Here is a 21,919-nt window from a genome sequence, read left to right on the forward strand (position 1 = left end):
CTCTTTAAAAAGTATAGTTCTGTTTTTACTATATTCAAAAGGTTGTATAGCTCTCTTATTCTAAAATATTCTTATCACTCCTAAAAGAAATCTATACCCATTAGCAATGCCAGTTCTCTTCCCTCCTTTCAGCCCCAAGTGACCACCAATGCACTTTCTGTTTGTATATGTTTATTTGGTGGGGGATATTTCATGTATGGTGATGCAATGTATCATGGCATGTCTATGGACAGTGGCCTATATACATGGCAGTATGATTTACTGTCCTGACTGATTTATGTATATAAACCAGTCCTCCGTTCTTGAGGTAAGCCTGAATAGTCAAAGTATAGAATCCTTTTTATATGTTGTGTTGGCTAGTTTTATGTTAACTTGACATAAGCTAGAGTCATCAGAGAGAAAGGAGCCTCAGTGGAGAAAATACCTCCATAAGATTGGGCTGTAAGCAAGCCTGTAAGGCATTAGTGATTGACATGGGAGGGCTCAGCCTATTGTGGGTGGTGCCATCCCGGGCTGGTGATCCTGGGTTCTATAAGAAAGCAGGCTGAGCAAGCCACAACGAGCAAGGCAGTAAGCAGCATCCCTTCATGGCCTCTGCATCATCAGTTCCTGCCTCCAAGTTCCTGCCCTCATACTGCATTTGACATGAACTGTTATAAGACCTGTGAGTGAAATTAACCCTTTCTGCTGCAAGTTGCTTTGGGTCATAGTGTTTCATCACAACAGTATAACCCTAACTAAGACATGTTAGTGGAGTTGGTTTGATAGTGATTTGCTCATTATGGGTGCATCTGTATTCGTAGGGACAATGGTCTTGACTTTCCTTCTTGTGTCTATTTGTAGGTTTGGTATGAAAGGAATGCTGGTTTCATAGAATTGGGAGGGGCATCTTCCTCTTCATGGTTTTGGAAAGATTTGTGATCTGTGAAGGATCTGTGCTAAGGAGTGATGGGACTAGCTGTGGATGCTTGACTTTTCCCTGCAAATTAAGTATCTTGCAAGTTCATTTAGATTCTCTTTCTCATCTTGAGTTATATTCTGTAAGTTGTGTATTTCTAGCAATTTAACTGCTTTATCTAGGTTATAGGTTATCTAATGTGGGCGTACAAATTTGTTCACAGAATGCTCTTACAGTTCTTCCCACTTCTGTGAGGTCAGTACTGACATACCCTCTTCCGCTGCTGATTTTGCTAATTGGGATTTTCTTCCATTCCTTCTTGGTTAATGTGGCTAAAGATTGATCAGTTTTATTGATTTTTTTAAAAAAATGTCCAGTTTTCGGCCTTCTGAATTTTCTGTGTTCATATTCTTATTTTCTGTTTCATTCATTTTAAGTGTGATCATCTTTTTCTTACTTAAGTTAAATTTGGTCCTGACCTTCCTCTTTTCCTGGTTTTAAGGGAGAGAATTCTTAATTTAAGACCTTCTTTCTTTAAAAATAGGTGTATAAATCTATATGTTTTTCCTAGTTACTGTTTTATAGAACCCTGTAAAGTTTGTTGAATTTTTGTCTTTGTTTATTGCATTAAAAAAATTTCCCCTTTGACTCTGGGTCCTTGAGAAGGGTTGTTTAGTTTCCACACTGAAAAATTACTCCCAGATTTTCTTTTGTTGTTGATGTATATTTTATTCCATTGTGGTTGGTGTACTTTACAACTTAAATCATTTTTATTTTGTTGTGTTGTTTGTTTGCTTTTTTTTTTTTGGCTGTAATTTAAATCTCCAATGTCTCCAAAGGACGGGGTATGTTCGACAGAGGCTGGGTCCTTGGTTATGGCACCACTGAGAGGTGATGTAATTGTTAAGAAGTGATATAGTAGTAGGAATTTAGTTCACTGGGGATGTGTCATTGATGAGGATATGATATTACCTGCCCTCCATTTTTACTGGCTTTGCTTCCTGGTTGCTTGAGGTTGACCCATGTAATCCCACAATGCTGTGCTCTCTATCTCTCCATAGGCCCAAGACATTAGGGCCGGGTGATGATGGACTGAAATGTCTGGAACAGTGAGCCAGGCAAACCTGTTCTCTTTTTAAGTTGATTACTTCAAGTCATTTGTCAAAGTGACAAGAGATGGCTAGCGCACTTCAGCATCTATCCAGGCTGTTCGACGACTTAGCTTTTGTCTGTACTAGAGAGTGTTCTATGTCCATTCGAGAGAGCTCTTGCTAGCTGGAGTGCTCTGTCTCTGCTAGATCTTGTGGTTTATCATGATGTTTGAATCTTCTTTATTTCCCTGTGGATATTTGTGTAATTGTTCCATATGTTATCGAAAGTGGGATATAGAAATTCCAATGATTTCCCCCTCTAGTTCTGTCATTATTTTTGAAACATGTAAATTTTTTGGCTCTATCGCTAAGTATGTTTGTAGTGCTTGTGTCTTTTTTCAATAGATTGGAATTTTTTTTTTTATTACTGGAAATGTTCTTTGACTCTGGTAACAATTTCTATCTTACATTTTATTTTTTGTGACATTCAGTATAGTCACACCAAAACCTTTTCAGTTATTATTTTCAACTTTTAACATCTCAACTTGTTTTTAAATGTAAATAATTACTTTCTATTAGGCCGTTTGATTCTTTCCACTGCTGCGTTTTCAAATTATTGGGATATTTTTATAAAGAAAAATTTTCCTCATTAACTCTTGTATTATTTTTTTCTAAAGTATAATTCTCACAGGAAAGCAGGATAAAGTATTAGATTTTTCCTCTTTGCTTTCACAGGATTATGAGTTGGTGCTTGAGTAGTCTCCAAAAGTGACCTAAGACCTGCTTTCCTTTTGAAAAATGATTACTGTGGGGGCTGAGGAGGTGATCAATGATGGGCATATTGTACAAGTAGGAGGAGCCAACTTCAATCTCGAGAACCTGTTTTAAAAGGTCAGACGTGGTGGTGTGTGTTTGTAATCCCAGAATTGGGAACATAGACACAGACAGATCCTTGGGGCTCTGGCCAGCCAGCCTGACTGTGTCTGCGAGTTCTAGGCACAAGTGCCAGACCCTGTCTCAGAAGACAAGGTGGATGGTACTGAGTAATGACAGTAAGGTCGCCTTCTGGCTTTCACACTCTTGTGTACCCATGCAACTGTGTACATACGGAACATGCACACATGCATTGGCAGGGAAATTATTGCCACGACCTTAAGAATTTTTTTAATCGCATTTGATATGTTACAATCTGTTGCAGATCTCTGCGTTTTTCCCGTGAGACACATGCTTATTCTCTTCAGCAGGTGGAAGTCTTCTTAGTTTTCTTTGAATGTTTTTGACTCTCCCTTGGGTTCTGGTAGAGAAGGAAATTCCAGGCTCCTCTTGTGCATTTCTGTTCCCAGACTGGGAATTGGCTGTTCATCCAAGGAACCCTTGCTCGTTTAGGGAGAAATTGTATTTACTTGTTTCTGTCTCACTAAATTAGGATACTTCTAAGTTGTTTTCTAGATGGGCTCTCTAAAATAGACAGAGGCAGATATGTACAAGAACGTGCTGGGTGTCCTTGGGGTCGGTGCCTGTGAAGAGCGAGGAGAGGAGGTTTCAGTAAAGCGAAGTGTTGAGCTTTGATGGGATTTAAACACAGACCACACTTGGCTGTCACAGAGCTCTGGAGCTGCGTGGACCACCTTTATATAATAAGATGCTGGGTTATTATAAGCCTCTTACAGACAAGTCACTGGCTGTGTTTCTGACCTTGGGAAGCAGCTCTCTTTTGGATGACGGTGATTCCCAAGTGGAGACTGACTTAGCTGAGAACTCCTAGCTTTTAGGACTCCTAGCAGAGGTGGGAACCAGTACCTCACTTTTGTTTGTTTGGTTTTTTTTTTGGTTTTTTGAGACAGGGTTTCTCTGTGTAGCTTTGCGCCTTTCCTGGAACTCACTTGGTAGCCCAGGCTGGCCTCGAACTCACAGAGATCCGCCTGGCTCTGCCTCCCGAGTGCTGGGATTAAAGGCGTGCGCCACCACCGCCCGGCCAGTACCTCACTTTTAAAGAGAGAGATGAGTGGCCAAGTAGCATCTGTAATATGATCATCTGTTTCAGGATGTTTTCTTGTTTTGTTTGTTTGTTTGTTTTTTGGTAGACAGAGATAGGAAATGTGCAATAAATGTGCAAAAAGTAAATTGTATGTTTATGCTGTCATTTCCAATTCAAACTCAGCATCAGAGAGCTTTTATTGAATTTCTTTGATTCTTATATTCATGTTTATTTTTATTTTGTACCTAAAATCTTGGGGTGCTTAGGGACATTAACATAATACTCCCTGTGCTTGATCCTATGTGTATACAAACATTTAAGAATAAGTATATAGGGCTGGAGAGATGGTTCAGTGGTTAAGAGCTTTAGCTACTCTTCCAGAGGACCTGGGTTCAATTCCCAGCACCCACAAAACTCCAGTTCCAAGAACCTTCTGGTTTCTGGAAGCACCAGGCATGCACTGGGCACACAGATGTACATGGAAGCAACACACACACACACACACACACACACACACACACACACATACACACACATATATATATATAACATAAAATATTTTAAAAAAGAATAAGTACATAACTGTGATTACTAAAAATATTTTAATATTTAATATTTAATTTTGGTCCTAGGCTATACACTGGTAGGATGTATAGTCAGTTTGTTGACATAATTCATCCATGTGAGGTTGAGCTACCAACTTGATATAGAGTAATGGTTTTTAAGAAATGTCTGTTTTAATTTAATTTTGTCCCATAATTAGGCAAACATTAACATGGTCCTGAGTTCACTTTCTGATATTGTGCCCTATGGATATTTTATGGTTTTCTTTTGCTTATATTACTACTGTTTCCTTTTTATAGGCACACATATGTAAATATACACATGCATGTATGTATATAATTACATTCATAATTTCCCTTGATTTCTTTATTAAAATATCTATCGTTTGTCTGTCGACTGTCTGGCCATTTATTTGTTTAATTGTATGTGCACAATGTGTGTGTGTGTGGTCAGAGGACAACTTGAGGGAGCCGTATCTTTGTTTCTACAATGTGTGTCCCAGGGATCAAAGTCAGGTTGTAAGACTTGGTGACAGGTGGTGACAGGTGGCTTCCCTGGCTGAGCCATCTCTTAGGCCCAGTTTCACTTTCTTTCTTAGAAAAACTCCTGCATATTACTGATACTTTTTTATGCTTTGCTTTTTCCCCTCTCACCTAAGACAAACATTCTGGAAACCATTCCATTACTCTGTGTGTGTGTGTGTGTGTGTGTGTGTGTGTGTGTGTGTGTGCGCGCGCGTACAAGTAGACCATAATTTATTTCCATTCACTCCTCTATTGATGGACATTTGGAATGTTTCCAGCTACACACAAGAGTGCTTTGCTTGTCTAACTTTGGGAAAAGAGTTCTAGAAGAGAGATGACTAGGTCAGAGGGTAAAAGCCCACGCCAGTCCATCAAACATTGCCAAGTTCCCCTCCCTGAGGGCTTCCCTTCATTTTGTATTCCCAGCACCACGTGGAGAGGCCTGCTTCTCCACAGACTGGCCAGCACTCCATGGAGACGTTCTTCTGGCTCTTGCTCCAATTTGGTGCATTAGACGTAACACGACAGTGTGGTTTTCACACGTGCTTTTGAGGAAGGTTGAACCTTTTTTCCCCTGACTTTGTTCCCCTTTGTGGTTTTCTCTTATGAGCTGTCTGTTCCCATCTCTTGTCCATTTCCCACAATGCCCTAGTTCATTTTCTTCTTAAAATTAACCCTCTTCATGTACTAAGTGCACTAAATCTCTTCCGTGTGATATATGTGGCAGTCTTCTCTATAATTCATTTTTATGTTGCTATGGTTTCCCCATACAAAATTATTTTCTCATAACCAGGATTTTTTTGAGTCAGAAAAACTTACCCATTTATGACTCATAGGTTAGTTGATCTGCATTTGGATTTAGTAGATGTATGATTCACTATAAAGCTACACGTGCACATACGTGCTGTATAATGACAGTCATCCCTTGGTTTCTAGGACCCCTACAGATACCCAAACCCTCAGGTGCTCAACAATGGTGTAACATTCACATAAAGCCCAGGCATGCTCTCCTGCAGGCTTTGGATGGTCTTGAGGTAATGGGTGGCACCTGGGTGGCACCTCGTACAGTGCAGTTGCTGTGCCAGTAGTTGTTATGCCCTATTGTTCAGAGAACAATGACAAGAGAAAGCTGTGCACATGTTCAGTCCATGCATTTTTCAAGTTCCTTAGTCTATGTTTTTTTCCCCAACCATACGTCAACATTCACGCTTTCTTAGTTATAAGATATGACTACTCTGCAACGATAAAATTTACCTTCTGGGCCAGGCCTTTAATCTGAGCACTCAAGAGGTAGAGGCAGGTGAATCTCTATGAGTTCAAGGCCAGCTTGGTCTACAGAGCAAGTTCAAGTCAGCCAAGGCCACATAGTGAGACCTTGTCTCAAAAACCAAACCAAACCAAACCAAAAAGCCAGCTGCCTGCTTGCTTCCTTCCTTCCTGTATTCCTTCATTCCTTTGTTCCTTCTTCCGTCTTTCCCTCCCTCCCTCTTTTCTTTCTTTCATACGTATTTTTTATGTGTGTGTGGGTGTGTATGCATGTGTGTATACATGTTCACGTGTGTGGTACATATAGGCAGGTGCATGTGTACTTGTGTGTGCATGGAAGCCCAAGGATGATGCCAAGTGTCTTCCACTGTGGAGTTTCACCTTTGTATGTTGAGTCAGGATCTCCTGCTGACCCCTCAGACCACGGTTTCACACAGTCCGGCTAGGCAGCTTGCTCTGGGGAATCCCCCATGTCTACTTTCCATGCAGCTGGGGTTACAGATGGGCTGCCACACCCACGTGGCTTTTGTGTGGGTGCTGGGATCTGAACTTGAGGACTCATGCCTTTGAGCCAGGTGCATTACCGTCTCCTCAGTCTTGAAATCCAGCCTCTCAATGACATGGTCATGTCATCTGTTAAGAAAACAGATGTTGCTAGTGGGGCATGAAGTACAACTCTCACATGATCGAACGTGTTTCTTGACATTTTACTGTGCCAATATTAAAGAAAATGCAAATGTGTTCAAGTCGATAGATTTGAATTCATTTTTGTATTCATGTAATTTATATTGATCTTAAAGTTAAATCATCTTTCGTTGTGTATATCGTTGCAATACATGCATTTTTTTCCCTGAATTACAGAGGCTTATTTATTTAGTGTATGTACACAAACATGCCATCGTTTGTGGGTGGAGGTCAGAAGACAACTTTGTGGGAGCTGATTCTCTCCATCATGTGGGACCCAAGGATTAAATTACATTGTCAGTCACAGCAGTAAGTATTTGCATCCACTGGTTTGTAGTTGCTAGAATCCTCCAGTGTGGACCTGCATAGACATGGAGAGCCAAGTGTATGTAACTGCCTGTGTATATAAACACGGCTATATCACGTAGTACAGATGTGTACCTTTGACTCACTAAATGTTCCTGAAAGGAACAAATGAATGGATTTTAATACAGGCTAGCCTGAGATAACAAAGATGGCCCAAGAGGGATGCATGGATTTCCCTGGGAAGGGGAAATAGAAGAGATCTCCTAGGTAAACTGGGGGTGGGGGTGGAGTGCAGGGATGGGAACTTGAGGGTTCGGTGGGCTGGGTGAAGGAGATGGTTTGGGGGTAGATGGAGGGCTAGGGAGAAAACTGATGCCAGGGAAACTCCCAGGAATCCACAAGGATGACCCCAGCTAAGACCCCTAGCAGTGGTGGAGAGGGTGCCTGAACTGGCCTTCCATTATAATCAGATTGGTGACTATCCTAATTGTCATCACGGAACATTTATCCAGTAACTGATGGAAGCAGATGCAGAGATCCACAGTCAAGCACTGGGCCAAGCTCTGGGAGTCCTCCTGAAGAAAGGGAAGAGGGATTGTATGAGCCGGGGGGGGGGGGGGGGGGGGGGGGGGGGGGTCAAGGTCATGACTGCGGAACCCACAGAACCTGAGCTCAGAAGTGCATGGACTCTGGACTAACAATTAGGGAGCCTACATGAGACCAACCTAGGCCCTCTGCATGTGTGTGACAGATGTGTAGCTTGGTCTGTTTGGAAGGCTCCTAGCAGTGAGACCAGGACCTGTCCCTGGCACTTGGCTGACTGTTGGGAACCTGTTCCCCATGCTGGATTATCTTGCCCAGCCTTAATACAGGGGGAGGAGCTCGGTCATACCTGAACTTGACGTGCCATGCTATGTTCAAGCCCATGGGAGGCCTGCCCCCTTTCTGAATGGAGATGGAGGAGGAGTGGGTGGATGGAGAGGTGGGTCGAAGGCAGTCGTGGGAAGGAATGGGAGGTGGGGGGGAGGGGAAACTGTGGTTGGTATGTAAAATAAAGGAAAAAAGTTAATTAAAAAAAAAAAAAGGAAAAAAAAATGCTGGCCTGAATACAGCATCCTTGGAAGTGATGATGTACAGTAGCATGCTTTATCCATGTGATCTTGAGCGTGTGAGCTGGAATGCTGAAGCATGCAGAGTACCAAGCTCCCAGTTTAGACCTCTGCCTCCGTTCCTTGTCTCAGATTGTTTGTTTCTATATCTGTCAATTCCCACGATGAGAAAACAAACAAACAAACATATAAGGATATACCATAATTGGAAAAAAGATGGTCTGCATAGAGGGACTCTTAATGCATTTTGTAGAGGTAGAAACCTCGTCTCCCCTGCTCCAAGTGGGCTGCTGTGGGTCCGATTGCCGTCAAGGAATGCAGTCCCAACTCTGCACATGCAAACTTGCCTTTAGGGCTGCAGTGTTGGGTCTCATCCAGCAATGCTTTCTTCCATCTCTTCCCCCCCCCCCCCGAAAGCCCCCTAATGAGATCTTTGGTTTTATGATGTGTGTTGCTTTTATGATGAGACTCTGTGGAGCAGACGGATGGACTTTATGATGGACCTTTCCTTCACCAGTGTGGACTAGAGAAAATGCAGGAAGGACGAAGCAGAAGGACGTGGTGGGAATGTGGACACGGTGGGTGAATCGTGTACTTTAGAAAGGTCACTAGGGAGAGATTGGGGAGGTGGATTACAGGCCCTGATTATGAGACCCTTATATGCCTGTAGTGTCAAGAACCGTTCTGTCACTGTGGGGTTCCAGGACAGCCAAGATGAAAAACAATCCCCCAGAAGACACAGCTTCCATTAAAGTCTTAGTGGCAGCTTAGCTGAACTAGCTCCTAGGAGCATTTTTCCAACCCTATGTGCCATTAGCCTGCGCTGGCCATCAGAGACCTGATGTTGCATAAATATTTGGACCAAGGCAACAGCTCGGACTTAGGCCTTTCAAAGAAGAGGCCTAATTAAAAACAGAAAGCAGAGGGAGGCAAATTGAATTTTTGGAAGAGGTCAGCAAATTTACTGAAGATACATTAGCCAAGCTCTGGTCTTTGGCTCGATGAAGCGTTGATGTCTTGGAGGCAAACACCCGAGTATTTTTTTTTTTTTTTTATGACTGTAGACTTTCTCCTGGAGTGGATGGCAGAGGCTCTGTTTTAAGGTTGTGACATGACCTGTGGTGTATCTCTGTCTCTCAGAGCAGTAATCTTTTCTCTTGCTGGTAGCTTTTGCTGGCCCTAAGAGAGATTCCCTTCCTGACTTTGTATCCTTTCATGGTGTTCCTGTTCACAACTGTAAGCAGGTTAGAAATTATATTCTCCTTTACCCTGTCTATGTATTTCTCTCTTCTCTTGAACCAAGTGCCATGTCCTGTCAATTGTTCTTTGTAAAGTCCTGAACTTGACACTTTCTCTCTATGAGGGTTCCCTTCCCAACACATCCATTTTGAGTCCCTGCTTCACCCCAGTGCTGTGTGCCCCTTTCTCTTGTGTTCCATCTTCCCCTGGAGAGGTCTTCCAGTCTTCCCTCAGTGGAATTGATACTTTATTATTGCTTTTCAAGTTTTAAAGAAAACTGTTTTTACTTATGGTTCTCGTGGCCAAGGAGCATGGTAAAGGCCTTGTAGAGTGTCATGGACGAAGCATGGAAGGCTGAGTCTGACTGGGTCTAAGTCATGGTCACAAATACACTTACAAAGGCTCTTTACTTGTACGCATGTCCAACCTGCCGTCTGCTGGCTGCACGCAGCTCAAATCAGCTGTGAATGGGTCCAATACCAACACTGAGATAGATTTTTTTCCCTTTTAACTCAGTTGCATGGTTCTTGAGCATGAGCTTTGTAGATGACAGTGTCCTGTTGAAATGGGAGCCCAGTTCATTATAGTCTTGCTGACAGAATACAATCCAGTTTCTTCAGACTGGTGTACTGGCCCCTTCACAGCCCTCCTGCTGCCCACCTCTGAAACCCTCTGCTGAGAGCTCCCTCTGCCATTCTGTTCAGTCAGCTGTGCTGCTCTTGCTGAGGATCTGGGTTCAGTTCACAGTATTCATTCTAGCTCCAGGGCATCCATGCCTTATTCTGGCTTCCAAGGGCACCTGTACACATGTGGCACATATACATATTCATAAAGTTAAAAACAGAACTTTACTCCCTCAGCCCCCCCGCCATATTTTCTCTCTGATGAATAGATCTAATATACCCTGGTTAGTGTTAGAACTAAAAGCAGATCATGCACCCAAACAATGTAGATCATTGATGGAACAATAATTCTCGATGATTCTGTGTTGGAGACTGTGAGAGAAGACTATTCGTGTCAAGAACCAGCATGTTTAACTTGAAAGGGTCTTCCCCATCCAGTTTCTTTCCATGTGGATAGTCCTGAAACCCCATCCTGGGAAGTGTAATGATATCTGCAAGATATAAGGTGCTTAATTACGGGGAGATAATTATATCCTCTTGAGTGTCGGTCCCCAAACATAAATAATGGGCTCTTCTAAAAGAGCACATCCCTGGAGCATAAAGTGAAACCCACGGTCGCCATAAAAGCTGTTCTCTGTCTCTCATGGATCAAATGTGGAGAAGAGGAGAGCACTTTCTCCCTGGGTGGGTGGCTGAATTTGGGATGGACAGATGTAGGCTACAAGCCCTACAGCAGCTGACTTGTCGAGAGCATCGTGGTTGAGACTGTAGATGTGTTTATATTGTGCAAGTAAGTGGTCAGAATTGCATTGCTTTTTAGCCCCCCCCCCCTCTCTCTCTCTCTGTGTGTGTGTGTGTGTGTGTGTGTGTGTGTGTGTGTGTGTGTGTGTGTGTGTGTGTGTGAGAGAGAGAGAGAGAGAGAGAGAGAGAGAGAGAGAGAGAGAGAGAGAGAGAGAGAGAGGCAGAAGATGAAATTTGAGTGCTTAATAGAGAAATAGGAATTAGGTTTCATCAAATGATATTGTAGGTTTTCTTTTGCAAAACTAGATTTTTAAGCTCAAGCTTTTGAACCCCCTCCAGACACCCCTGAAATGTGCTTGTCTTCTTGTCAATGCATTTCCTGTTTTGCCTTCGGTGCAGCCCATCGTTCTGGAAAGGGCAGATTAAAAATAAGTCCTGATGAGGCAGGACTGGGCACAGGCTAATATTGTCTTGTGCTCCTTCTAGGTGCAATGTGATCTTGGGCATCTCCCTTCCCGGCCAGCACTCTGCCTCCTCTATCCATCATGGTGTTTGGTGAGTTTTTCCATCGCCCTGGACAAGACGAGGAACTTGTCAACTTGAACGTAGGGGGCTTTAAGCAGTCTGTGGACCAGAGCACGCTCCTACGGTTCCCTCACACCAGACTGGGGAAGCTGCTGACCTGCCATTCTGAAGAGGCCATTCTAGAGCTGTGTGATGACTATAGCGTGGCGGATAAAGAGTACTATTTCGACCGGAACCCCTCCCTGTTCAGATACGTTTTGAACTTTTACTACACGGGGAAGCTGCACGTCATGGAGGAGCTGTGTGTGTTCTCCTTCTGCCAGGAGATCGAGTACTGGGGTATCAACGAGCTCTTCATCGACTCCTGCTGCAGCAGCCGATACCAGGAGCGCAAGGAGGAGAGTCACGAGAGGGACTGGGACCAGAAGAGCAATGATGTCAGCACGGACTCCTCCTTTGAAGAATCCTCTCTGTTTGAGAAAGAGCTGGAGAAGTTTGACGATCTGAGGTTTGGTCAGCTGCGAAAGAAAATCTGGATTCGGATGGAAAACCCAGCTTACTGCCTGTCGGCCAAGCTCATTGCCATCTCCTCCCTGAGCGTGGTGCTGGCCTCCATCGTGGCCATGTGTGTGCACAGCATGTCGGAATTCCAGAACGAGGACGGAGAAGTGGATGACCCTGTGCTGGAAGGAGTGGAGATCGCGTGCATTGCATGGTTCACTGGCGAGCTGGCCATCCGGCTGGTGGCTGCCCCTTCTCAAAAGAAGTTCTGGAAAAACCCTCTGAACATCATCGACTTCGTCTCCATCATTCCCTTCTATGCCACGCTGGCTGTGGACACCAAGGAAGAAGAGAGCGAGGACATTGAGAATATGGGCAAGGTGGTCCAAATCCTTCGGCTCATGAGGATATTCCGAATTCTGAAGCTTGCCCGGCACTCTGTAGGGCTTCGGTCTCTGGGGGCCACGCTGAGGCACAGTTACCATGAAGTGGGGTTACTGCTTCTCTTCCTTTCAGTGGGTATCTCGATCTTCTCCGTGCTTATTTACTCTGTGGAGAAAGATGAACTTACATCCAGTCTCACCAGCATCCCCATCTGCTGGTGGTGGGCCACTATCAGTATGACCACCGTGGGCTATGGAGACACCCATCCGGTCACCTTAGCCGGGAAGATCATTGCAAGCACATGTATTATCTGTGGCATCTTGGTGGTAGCCCTTCCCATCACCATCATATTCAACAAGTTTTCCAAGTACTACCAGAAGCAGAAGGACATGGATGTGGACCCGTGCAGTGAGGACCCACCGGAGAAGTGCCCTGAGCTACCTTACTTTAACATTAGGGATGTCTATGCACAGCAAGTCCATGCCTTCATTACCAGTCTGTCTTCCATTGGTATCGTGGTCAGTGATCCTGATTCCACCGATGCTTCTAGCATTGAAGACAATGAGGATGTTTACAATACTGCATCCCTGGAGAACTGTACCACAAAATGAGTAGGGGCATTTGCACCGGTCTCTTGTGTCCCTTCCTGACATTAGGTTAACACAGCTTTATAAACCTGAATGGGTTTGTTCAAATAAATCATTTAATTCTCAGGGTGTACCTTTTAGCCATAGTTGGACATTCATTGCTGAATTTCGAGATGATAGAATTATCTTTATTTTTCTCAGTGAGGTTAAAATTAAATGCCTTGTTCTGAAATTTATTTTTTACAAGAGAGAGTTGTAATATGGGTTTTTGGGGGAACAAAGTAAATGATACTGGGAAGGATTTATTGTTACGGCTTATGCATCATTCTGTATTTGTCATATTCACTCACATTGAGCTCACTATCAATTACTGACGATAGAGCAGAAGTCCAGCTGACCGAAGATGACATGCATGTGAGAGCTACAACATGAGACAATGCATGTAAATCCATGTTCATGTTCCAGACATGGGAATTAGGAGCCCAATAAACTTCTAATTCAGTATGGAGAATGCCTTGTTTGTATGTTTTTTATGTCAAGTAAGTATATCCTACTATCCCATCACTGGCTTGGAAGGTGTCTTAGGGTTTCTGTTGCTGTGAAGAGACAGCCATGACTATGGTTGCCTTATAAAGGAAAACAGTTAATTGGGGCTGGCTTACAGTTCAGAGGTTTAGTCCATTATCATCATGATGAGAAGCGTGGCAGCGTGCAGGCAGACATGGTGATGGAGAAGGAGCTGAGAGTTCTTCATCTTGGTCTGCAGGAAGCAGAAGGTGACTGAGACACACTGGCAAGACTTCAGCTTCTTTGGCCTCAAAGCTTGCCCTAGTAGCCCACTTCCTCCAACAAAGCTACATATACTCCAGCAAGGCCACACCTCCTAGTAGTGCCACTCCCTATGAACCTGTAGGCCATTTTCCTTCTTTTCTTTTCATTTCTTTTTTTTTTTCCTTTGGTTTTTCAAGACAGGGTTTCTCTGTGTCGCTCTGGAGTCTGTCCTGGATTTTGCTCTGTAGACCAGGCTGGCCTCAAACTCAGAGATCCACCTGCCTCTGCCTCCCTGGTGCTGGGATTAAAGGCGTGCACCACCGCTGCTCAGCTGGCCATTTGCATTCAAACCACCACAGAAGGGAAATACTCCTGTCACAATGTCAAGAATTTTGTCATGGCAACTGAGGTGATGTGCTCTCATGGGGACCTGAGTTCTATCCTCAAAACCTACAGTTTTTGTTTTGTTTTGTTTTGTTTTGTTTTTTGGTTTTCCAAGACAGGGTTTCTCTGTGTAGCTTTGCGCCTTTCCTGGGACTCACTTGGTAGTCCAGGCTGGCCTCGAACTCACAGAGATCCACCTGGCTCTGCCTCCCGAGTGCTGGGATTAAAGGCGTGCGCCACCACCGCCCGGCTTCAGTTTTTTTTTTTTTTTTTTTTTAAAAAGTAGATGGGTTCATTGGCTAGCCAGCCTAGCTTATCACTGAAGAATGATATTCCAGATTGTCCTCTTACTTTTACATACATATGCACCCATGAGCACACTCCCCGACACATGTGTATCTGCACATGCACATGTGTTTTGTTTTGAGTATACCCAATGATATGCTAGTTTTTTTTGTTCCATATGCTTGCGGTTGGTAGGTAGAAGAACACATCAGTGATTAAATCATTCTGCCTCATGTAAAATAATTAAAATGATTAAACATGTAGGTGTTTGAGATCTATAAATGAATAGTATGCCTTATCTGGATGTGTTTCCAGTGCGTTTTGAATTTTATAATAATTTGTGCTTCCAGGACAAAAAACGTGAACATTGAATGGACCTGGGTAAGCCCACCCACTCACCAGCACAGAGCCACTTGGTGAGTGGAGGAAAGGAGAAATACACAGACACACAGATGTGGGTCATTATGCAGAGCAGTGAGTGCTGAATCTCGAAGGCCACAAAATGAGCCAGCATTTTCCAACTGCCATAGACAGAGGGATGGCTGCTTTCACACAGAAACTCCACACCACAAAAGGAAACACACTAATCATTGCCAGAGCCAACATCACAGACCCATCCCACATGGAGGGAATGTAGCCTCAGACTCCATTTTGGAGACATAGCAAGAAGCTAACTGGTGCTGTCAGGCTGGCCGCCGGTTTGGTCCCTGAGCTCTTTTGAACAGGGAAGCCACAGGGATTTATTGTGCCACATTCTATGTGTGGAGATGCATCTCATTGAAAACCTATATAGTGGGTGTCGGTCCCTGTAGAGCTCCCCATTCTTCTGGCTATGTCTGTGACGTCTGAGATAGACACAAAGAAAGAGTTTGCTTCTAAACTGGCTGGGTTTTTTTTTTTTTTTTTTTGCTTTTATTTATTTATTTATTTTTTACATGAGTGTGCCATCAGAATTCTACTCGTTTGGGAAAACATTTTTCAACCAAAATGCCTTTTTGATGTTGTCGTAAATGCAGGTTTTATGACGTAAAAGTAGGAGTTGGGATCCTTATTAAAGATTTTCTAACCAGTAGTGAAGTAACTGAAGCCTGCTTAAATGGCCATTGCTGGAGTAACAGCAGCAGCAGCAGCAGCAGCAGGAGACAGACCTAAGTGAGTATTTTGCTGACATCATCTCATTTATCTTCCCGCAACGTCCCCAGCACCTAGAGTTGATTTCCATCTTCATTTGAAGATGCAGAAGCTGAGGTAAGCTTGGGAAGTTCACACGGTGGGTCACGCAGCCGGGCTTTGAGCCCAGGGAGGCAGATTCCAAAGCTGGCCTCTGAGCTGCCACCCAGGGGACTGGATTTGAGGTACACACAGAACAGCTGCTCCCGAAGAGAAGACGAGCAGCAAGTGCAGTCAGAATTGGTGTCTGAGTCAAAGGGGCATCCTGGACCGGGTCCCTTTCCTTTCCTGATCCAGAAACCAGACGTAGTCACTCACAGGCATTTCTAGAATAACCGTGAAGCTAGAACAGGCCCTGAGGGACGCTGTGTAGGAGATGTAGTGAAAACAACTCGTTGTCCAGGAATCTGAGTAGGTTTCAACTGGCGGGGAGCAGAGGGAACGTTCTGAATCAGTACTAAGTAGAACTGCTCCTGCCTGTGCTCCGGGGCAGTCCCTCGGTGGTCACCCCGTGACCTCACTGTCCGCTGTGCCTCCTCTCTGGTCTTTCCTATGGCTCCCCAGTACCTCCTCACCCCACTCCCTGTTCCCACACTCCTCACAGATCTCTCTCTTCCTGTAGGGAGAGACACAGGCTCGTTCTGTCTGGAAGGATGGACTTGGGGGTTAAACACCCATTTCACAGGATGACCGAGAGCATGGATTGGCAGCAAAAGGAAACCAGACAAGCTCCATGATGTTTCTGTGCTGATGACCCTGGGGTTCATTTGAGCTGACTGCTTCAGGGAGTGTTTGTTACCTTACAACTCACTCAATTTTTTAAAATTATTATTATTATTATTATTATTATTATTATTATTATTATTATTGTTCTTACTCTAGGAACTCTTTCTCTTTCTGCTTCGTTTGCCTTGTTTTATCATCAGCACTAGAGGTTTGGACGGCCATGAACTCTGCTAAAGGACAATCTCCTTCCCAGTCCTTCACCCTGGGGGCAGAGAAAAAAAAAAAGGGCCAGGAGGCGAGTGAGAGGAAGAAGAAGAGAAGGAACAGCTTGGCTTCCTGGAGGAGGTGATACACCAGAGCTGTTTGGGGGTCTCTGTTCTGAGCCTAGCTGAGTCCAGTTGGGGATAAAACCCTCACTGGTGCCGTCAAAGGTCCCCATGCCCTCACAGGCTGCCTCCCACCGCATACACTGCTTGCTGATCTCTTTCTCCCCTTTCGCTGAACACCCAATTCTAATGGCAGTACCCTTCACCTTGAGGCGTTCCTACCCCTTTTGTCTGGTGGAGGATCAGCTGCTAAGTTACAGGCAGACCTTCAACTGCTCGGTCTTCTCCCTCTGATTGTGTCTGTTTCACCGTAACTATGTGGTCTCTCAGACACTTATGGACATGTCCCGTACTCCATCTTGTGTTAATTTCGTATTTAACTCAACAGTTTTGGGGGAACGCTTGCGGTTGTCCCCATCTGGAGGGTCATAGTAAGCTATTCATTGCCTTGGGGCTTGGAGACCTCTGCTGTATTTTGTGAGGGTGGATACACAGCACTGTCTAGAAGAGTTTGCCGACATCCATAAAAGGGTGGTTTTGTACCATATGTAATTGTCAATATCTATTATTTCTGATATAGGATAACAGCAGTTTCAGTATGGTTCCATTTAGTGTAGTGAGCTTGCCTTCTGTTAGGAAAAAAGTGTTCCTTAAGTTCTCAGACAAACGTGTGTGTGCTAGCATAGTGAGAAGCGGAGATGGGGAGCCTGGGGTTTCCTGTTAACTCCATGGTTCATAGCTGTACTATCAGGAAGTGAGGAACACTCAGAACTGGGGGCGAGTGGGTGATTGCTTTGTATCCCTCCCACTTGATAATTTATGTTCCCTCCAAGCTGGCTAGGTTCTTTCCAACTTTGTTTACATTATGAATTTGCATAATAAGAACCAGTTTTAATCTGCCAACTGGTTTTTCTTTTGTTCTCGGCCAGTGGAGTCCTAGCCATTGAGGTCTGAACTTCAGCCGTTGGGGCCCTGGGAGTTGGCTACCTTAAAGCTCCAGTTGTTGAGTGCATTTACACAAGGCTGTCCATCTCTCTGTGTCTGGTGGCAGGAGTGAAGGCTTCTGTGGTTCTGGTCGCCAGGCTGGGTGAAAGGTTTCTTGAGAAACCATGGGTGCGTGACTTTGATTTGTTCTTACATCACGGGTGGCTTAACCTTGGTCATTTGCAGCATCTGTTAACTTTGTCCTTCCCAGGCAGGATGCCAGAGCATTTAGGGGAATAGGAGAGAGGAGGGGGGAGCTGGAGGAAAAAAAGGTCTTAGATGGGTAAGCACTGCTTAAGGTCACGGGACTTGACAACTTGGGGCAGCATGGAGGGGCCTTCAGAGGTCATACCACTCTGAATTTTACAGTGAGGAAGAGAAAGGAATTGTTCAAGGTCATGTGACAATATAAAGACCAAATCCGTACTGGAACATAGTCACAGCTCTGGCTCCTGCCTGTCTGTTCCCTCTCTTTCCTAATTAAAACACACACACACACACACACACACACACACACACACACACACACACACACACACACACGTATATATTAGTTGATTTTTACCTTTCTCTAGTCTATATAACTTTCTTTCCTTCTTACTCCATGGCTAGGTGGCTGGCTCCTGGCATCCTCCTCTCCTTCTTCTTTTGCTCTTCCCCCTTCTTTCTTCTTCTCCTGTTTATATTCTCTGCCTGCCAGCCCTGCCTATTTCTCTCTCCTGCCTAGCTATTGGCCATTCAGCTCATTATTAGACCAAATCACAGGCTAAGTAACACAGCTTTACAGAGTTAGACAAATGCAACATGTTGGAATGTAACATATCTTTGCATCATTAAACAATATTCCACAGTATAAATAAATGTAACACATCTTAAGTTAATATTCATATATATGTATATATATATGGTATAAATATATGTGTGCATGTTTGTGTGTGTGTGTGTGTGTGTGTGTGTGTGTGTGTGTGTGTGTGTGTACGTGCACAAATGGACTTCCAGTATCTTCCTCAATTATTCTCTGTTTATTGAGGCAGGGTCTCTCACTGAACCCAGAACTCACCAGTTCTGGCTAGTCTAGCTAGCCAGATTTCCCCAGGGACCCTCGTCTTTGCTTCCTGAGTCTAAGATTGTAGGTTCCTAACACACTTAACCTTTCACCTGGATTGTAGGGATCTGAACTCTAGCCCTCAGGATTATACAGCAAGTGTTTTTTCCACCGAGCTATCTCCCCACCCCACCTTCCTCCATTACAAAAATTTCCTATATTGCCAAGTACCAAGAGTGGTGTAGCATACCTTCTCATGCCTACTGTCCAACTTCAGCAATTATGTGAACTCATTGGAAACTTACTTCATACCTTCCACGGCGCACCGCTTCCTTCCCATGTTTATTTTGAAGCAAGAATCATTTGATCCATAACCATTTCAGTGAACATCTTTAAAAGAACTCTTTTTTTGGGTCTGAACAAGATTACAGTGCTATCAATAAAACAGAAATTTGTGATAATTCCTCAGTATTGTGAATACTAATCCTAGGTGGTATTGCCTGACTCTTACTTTCTAGTTATTTCATAGACACAGCTCTGGTTTCTGTCTTTCCTCCCTCTTCTTTCTTATTTAAGCACACACACACACACACACACACACACACACACACACACACACACACACGGTGCACATGGATGTGTGCATGTTCTTGTGTGTATGTGTACTTATTTGTGTGTGGTGCCTCCAAGTTGATGTCTAGTATCTTGATTATTTTTTCTAAAAGGAAGGAGAAAGTATTAAGTTCCCCCCAGTTTTAGGAACATCCAAGTGATGCCGGTATTTCAGTTGAGAGCCTCATAACTTTCCCAAGCCTTTGTGTTTTCTATTGCAGCTATAACAAGTTACCATGTACTTGGTGATCTGAAGCAATGGAAATTTGTTTTCCAATTCTGAACTTGGGAGGTAGGAGCTAAAATTAAGGTGGCAACAGAGCTGGTTCCGCTGGAGGTTTTAGGGGGACAATTTGCCGCTTGCCTCTTTCAGCCTCCAAGAGCTGCGGGCACCCTTGGCTTGCTGCCATGTCACACTAGTCTGTGTCCCCACGGCCACGTTGCCTCCACATCTGTGTCACATCCACTTGGCTACTCTCCCGACATAAAAATCTTAACCCCATCTGCAGTCTTCTTGTGATATAAGGTGACAGTCACAGGTCCCAGGGACTGGGACCTGGGTATCTTTAAGGGCTCCTGCATCCATAGCTGAGGATAACCCCAGGCAGTCACACAACCACTAAGCAGCTTTTGTTTCAATGATGTGCTAACATCAATGCATCTTAAGGATTAGAAATGACAAACAGCGGGAACAGTGACTAATAACACAGGTTTTTGCATCAGACAATCCGAATTTGAATATTTGCTTTGTCTTTGATCAAAGTTTTAAAACTTTACTATTATTTATTTAAACAGCTACATGCATGTGTAGCATTGATTATGATCATATTCACCCCCATTACCCTTACCCCTCTCCACTCTTTCTTGCTGACTCCTGTCTTCCCCCCCTAGTTCTCCTCTTTCCTGTGTCTTTGTGTGTGTGTGTGTGTGTGTGTGTGTGTGTGTGTGTGTGTGTGTGTGTGTATGGACGCACACTCGCACACGCGTGAGCAGTACCTCCATGTGTTCGTGATCACACTGGTCACTTCATGTCCAGAAGGCAGCATTTTATAGGGCTCCTATCCATCCTCTGGCTCTCAAAGTCTTTCTAACCCATTTTCTGTGATGCTTTCTGGGCCTTGTAGGTGTCTTGTTTGACCACTCATTCATCACCTATCCTCAGCATTTGACCAATTGTGAGTCCTTGTATCAGTGCTTGCTCTCTGCAGAAACAAGCTTCTCTGATCCAGGTGGACAGCGGCACTAGTAGGTGGGTATAGTGTAAATGTTAAGGAGGCAGTTAGGATACTTGCGTATTAGGAAAACATGAGCCGTACATTCTAATCCTCAGCCATAGGCTTTTTTTCTTTTTTGGTTTTTCGAGATAGGGTTTCTCCATGTGCAGTTTTGATGCCTGTCCTGGATCTCACTCTATAGAACAGGCTGGCCTTGAACTCACAGAGATCTGCCTGGCTCTGCCTCCCGAGTGCTGGGATTAAAGGCGTGTGCCACCATCACCCAGCTAGCCATAGGCTTTTGACCAGGCTTATAGCACCAGGTGTGTGTTCACTCCTGTCAGTCAGAACTCAAATTCAGTCAGAAAGCAGTTGGTTAACTCCATAATAGTCATGCCACTGTGGCACCAGTGGGCACAGGGGATGGTCAAGTTCTTTAACCTCTATGAGCCTATAGTTTTGGTTTGTGTATGGAGATAATACCAATCATCTCATAGAAATGAGAAAAAATTAAATGGGATGGGCTGCTTATAGTACCCAGTGTAGTGTTTGGTATGCAGTATATATCCATAAATGGCTTTCCATGTTATACTACCATGGCTTCAGTTAGCTTATCTTAGGTGGTACTCATGCCGGCTCAGGAACTGTTGAAACTATTACAGGTATCAAAACAAAGATAATTTAAAAGGTTTAATTGTGTGAAAAACCACTGATGCAGATTTTAAATTAGAAAATGTAAAACCCCAAAAGAACAGAATCATAAATACTATTACAGAAATATAAACTGTAGAGAGAATTGTAAAGATTAAAACAACAACAACCAAAAAAAAAAAAAAAAAAAACGTTAGAAATGCAATGGACTCAAAGATGGGCAAGATCACTTAATTAAGGGTTAGAACACCTTTTGATCTTTTGCTTCTGTTCTAGATTTGTTTATTTTCCTCTGAGGAGGCTCAAGGCAGCCCCTTCCCCTCTCCAAGCTTCAGTGTCTTAATATATGAAAGGAATCATGATTGTGAAGATATGAGCATGCCTTCAGTGTATTCCTACAAACACTTAATATTCTTCCATCAGAGACTTTTTTTTTTTTTGCTCATAAGAAAGACAAAGAAGAGACACAGCTATACATTGGGTTCCTAGTGGACTTTAGTGCATCACTAAAAACAAATAAACAAAAAAATTGTCAATAAATAGAACATTTGGTTCCTGAAACATGCGTAGCATTTGAACACAGCTTTCCTTTCAAGTGCGTCCTGCCAGCCACCACTGTGAATGTGCATTGTATTGAAAAGTTCATGGTACTGTAAAGCCAGATGTACAAAAGCAGACACGGAGCTGTTTCTCCAGTAGCAATTAGCTGATGAAATTGTGCCTCGTCTGCA

The 21,919-nt window shown here is 43.8% G+C and overlaps 1 protein-coding gene across 7 annotated transcripts in view; it reads left to right on the forward strand.

The window, feature by feature from the left end:
- Window positions 1-13,531, forward strand: part of Kcns3 (potassium voltage-gated channel modifier subfamily S member 3) — a 47,333-nt gene extending 33,802 nt beyond the window's left edge. For all 7 annotated transcript variants that reach the window (XM_052745906.1, XM_052745902.1, XM_052745904.1 and 4 more), the window contains one exon: window positions 11,510-13,531. In XM_052745906.1, coding sequence (XP_052601866.1) covers window positions 11,569-13,044 — 1,476 coding nt within the window. In that variant the 5' untranslated portion in view covers window positions 11,510-11,568 and the 3' untranslated portion in view covers window positions 13,045-13,531. The remainder of the gene's footprint in view (window positions 1-11,509) is intronic.
- The last annotated feature ends 8,388 nt before the right edge of the window (window positions 13,532-21,919 follow it).

Source organism: Peromyscus californicus, unplaced genomic scaffold (assembly GCF_007827085.1).
Source record: "Peromyscus californicus insignis strain IS unplaced genomic scaffold, ASM782708v3 Scaffold_1__1_contigs__length_55948999, whole genome shotgun sequence".
Taxonomy (NCBI): domain Eukaryota; kingdom Metazoa; phylum Chordata; class Mammalia; order Rodentia; family Cricetidae; genus Peromyscus; species Peromyscus californicus.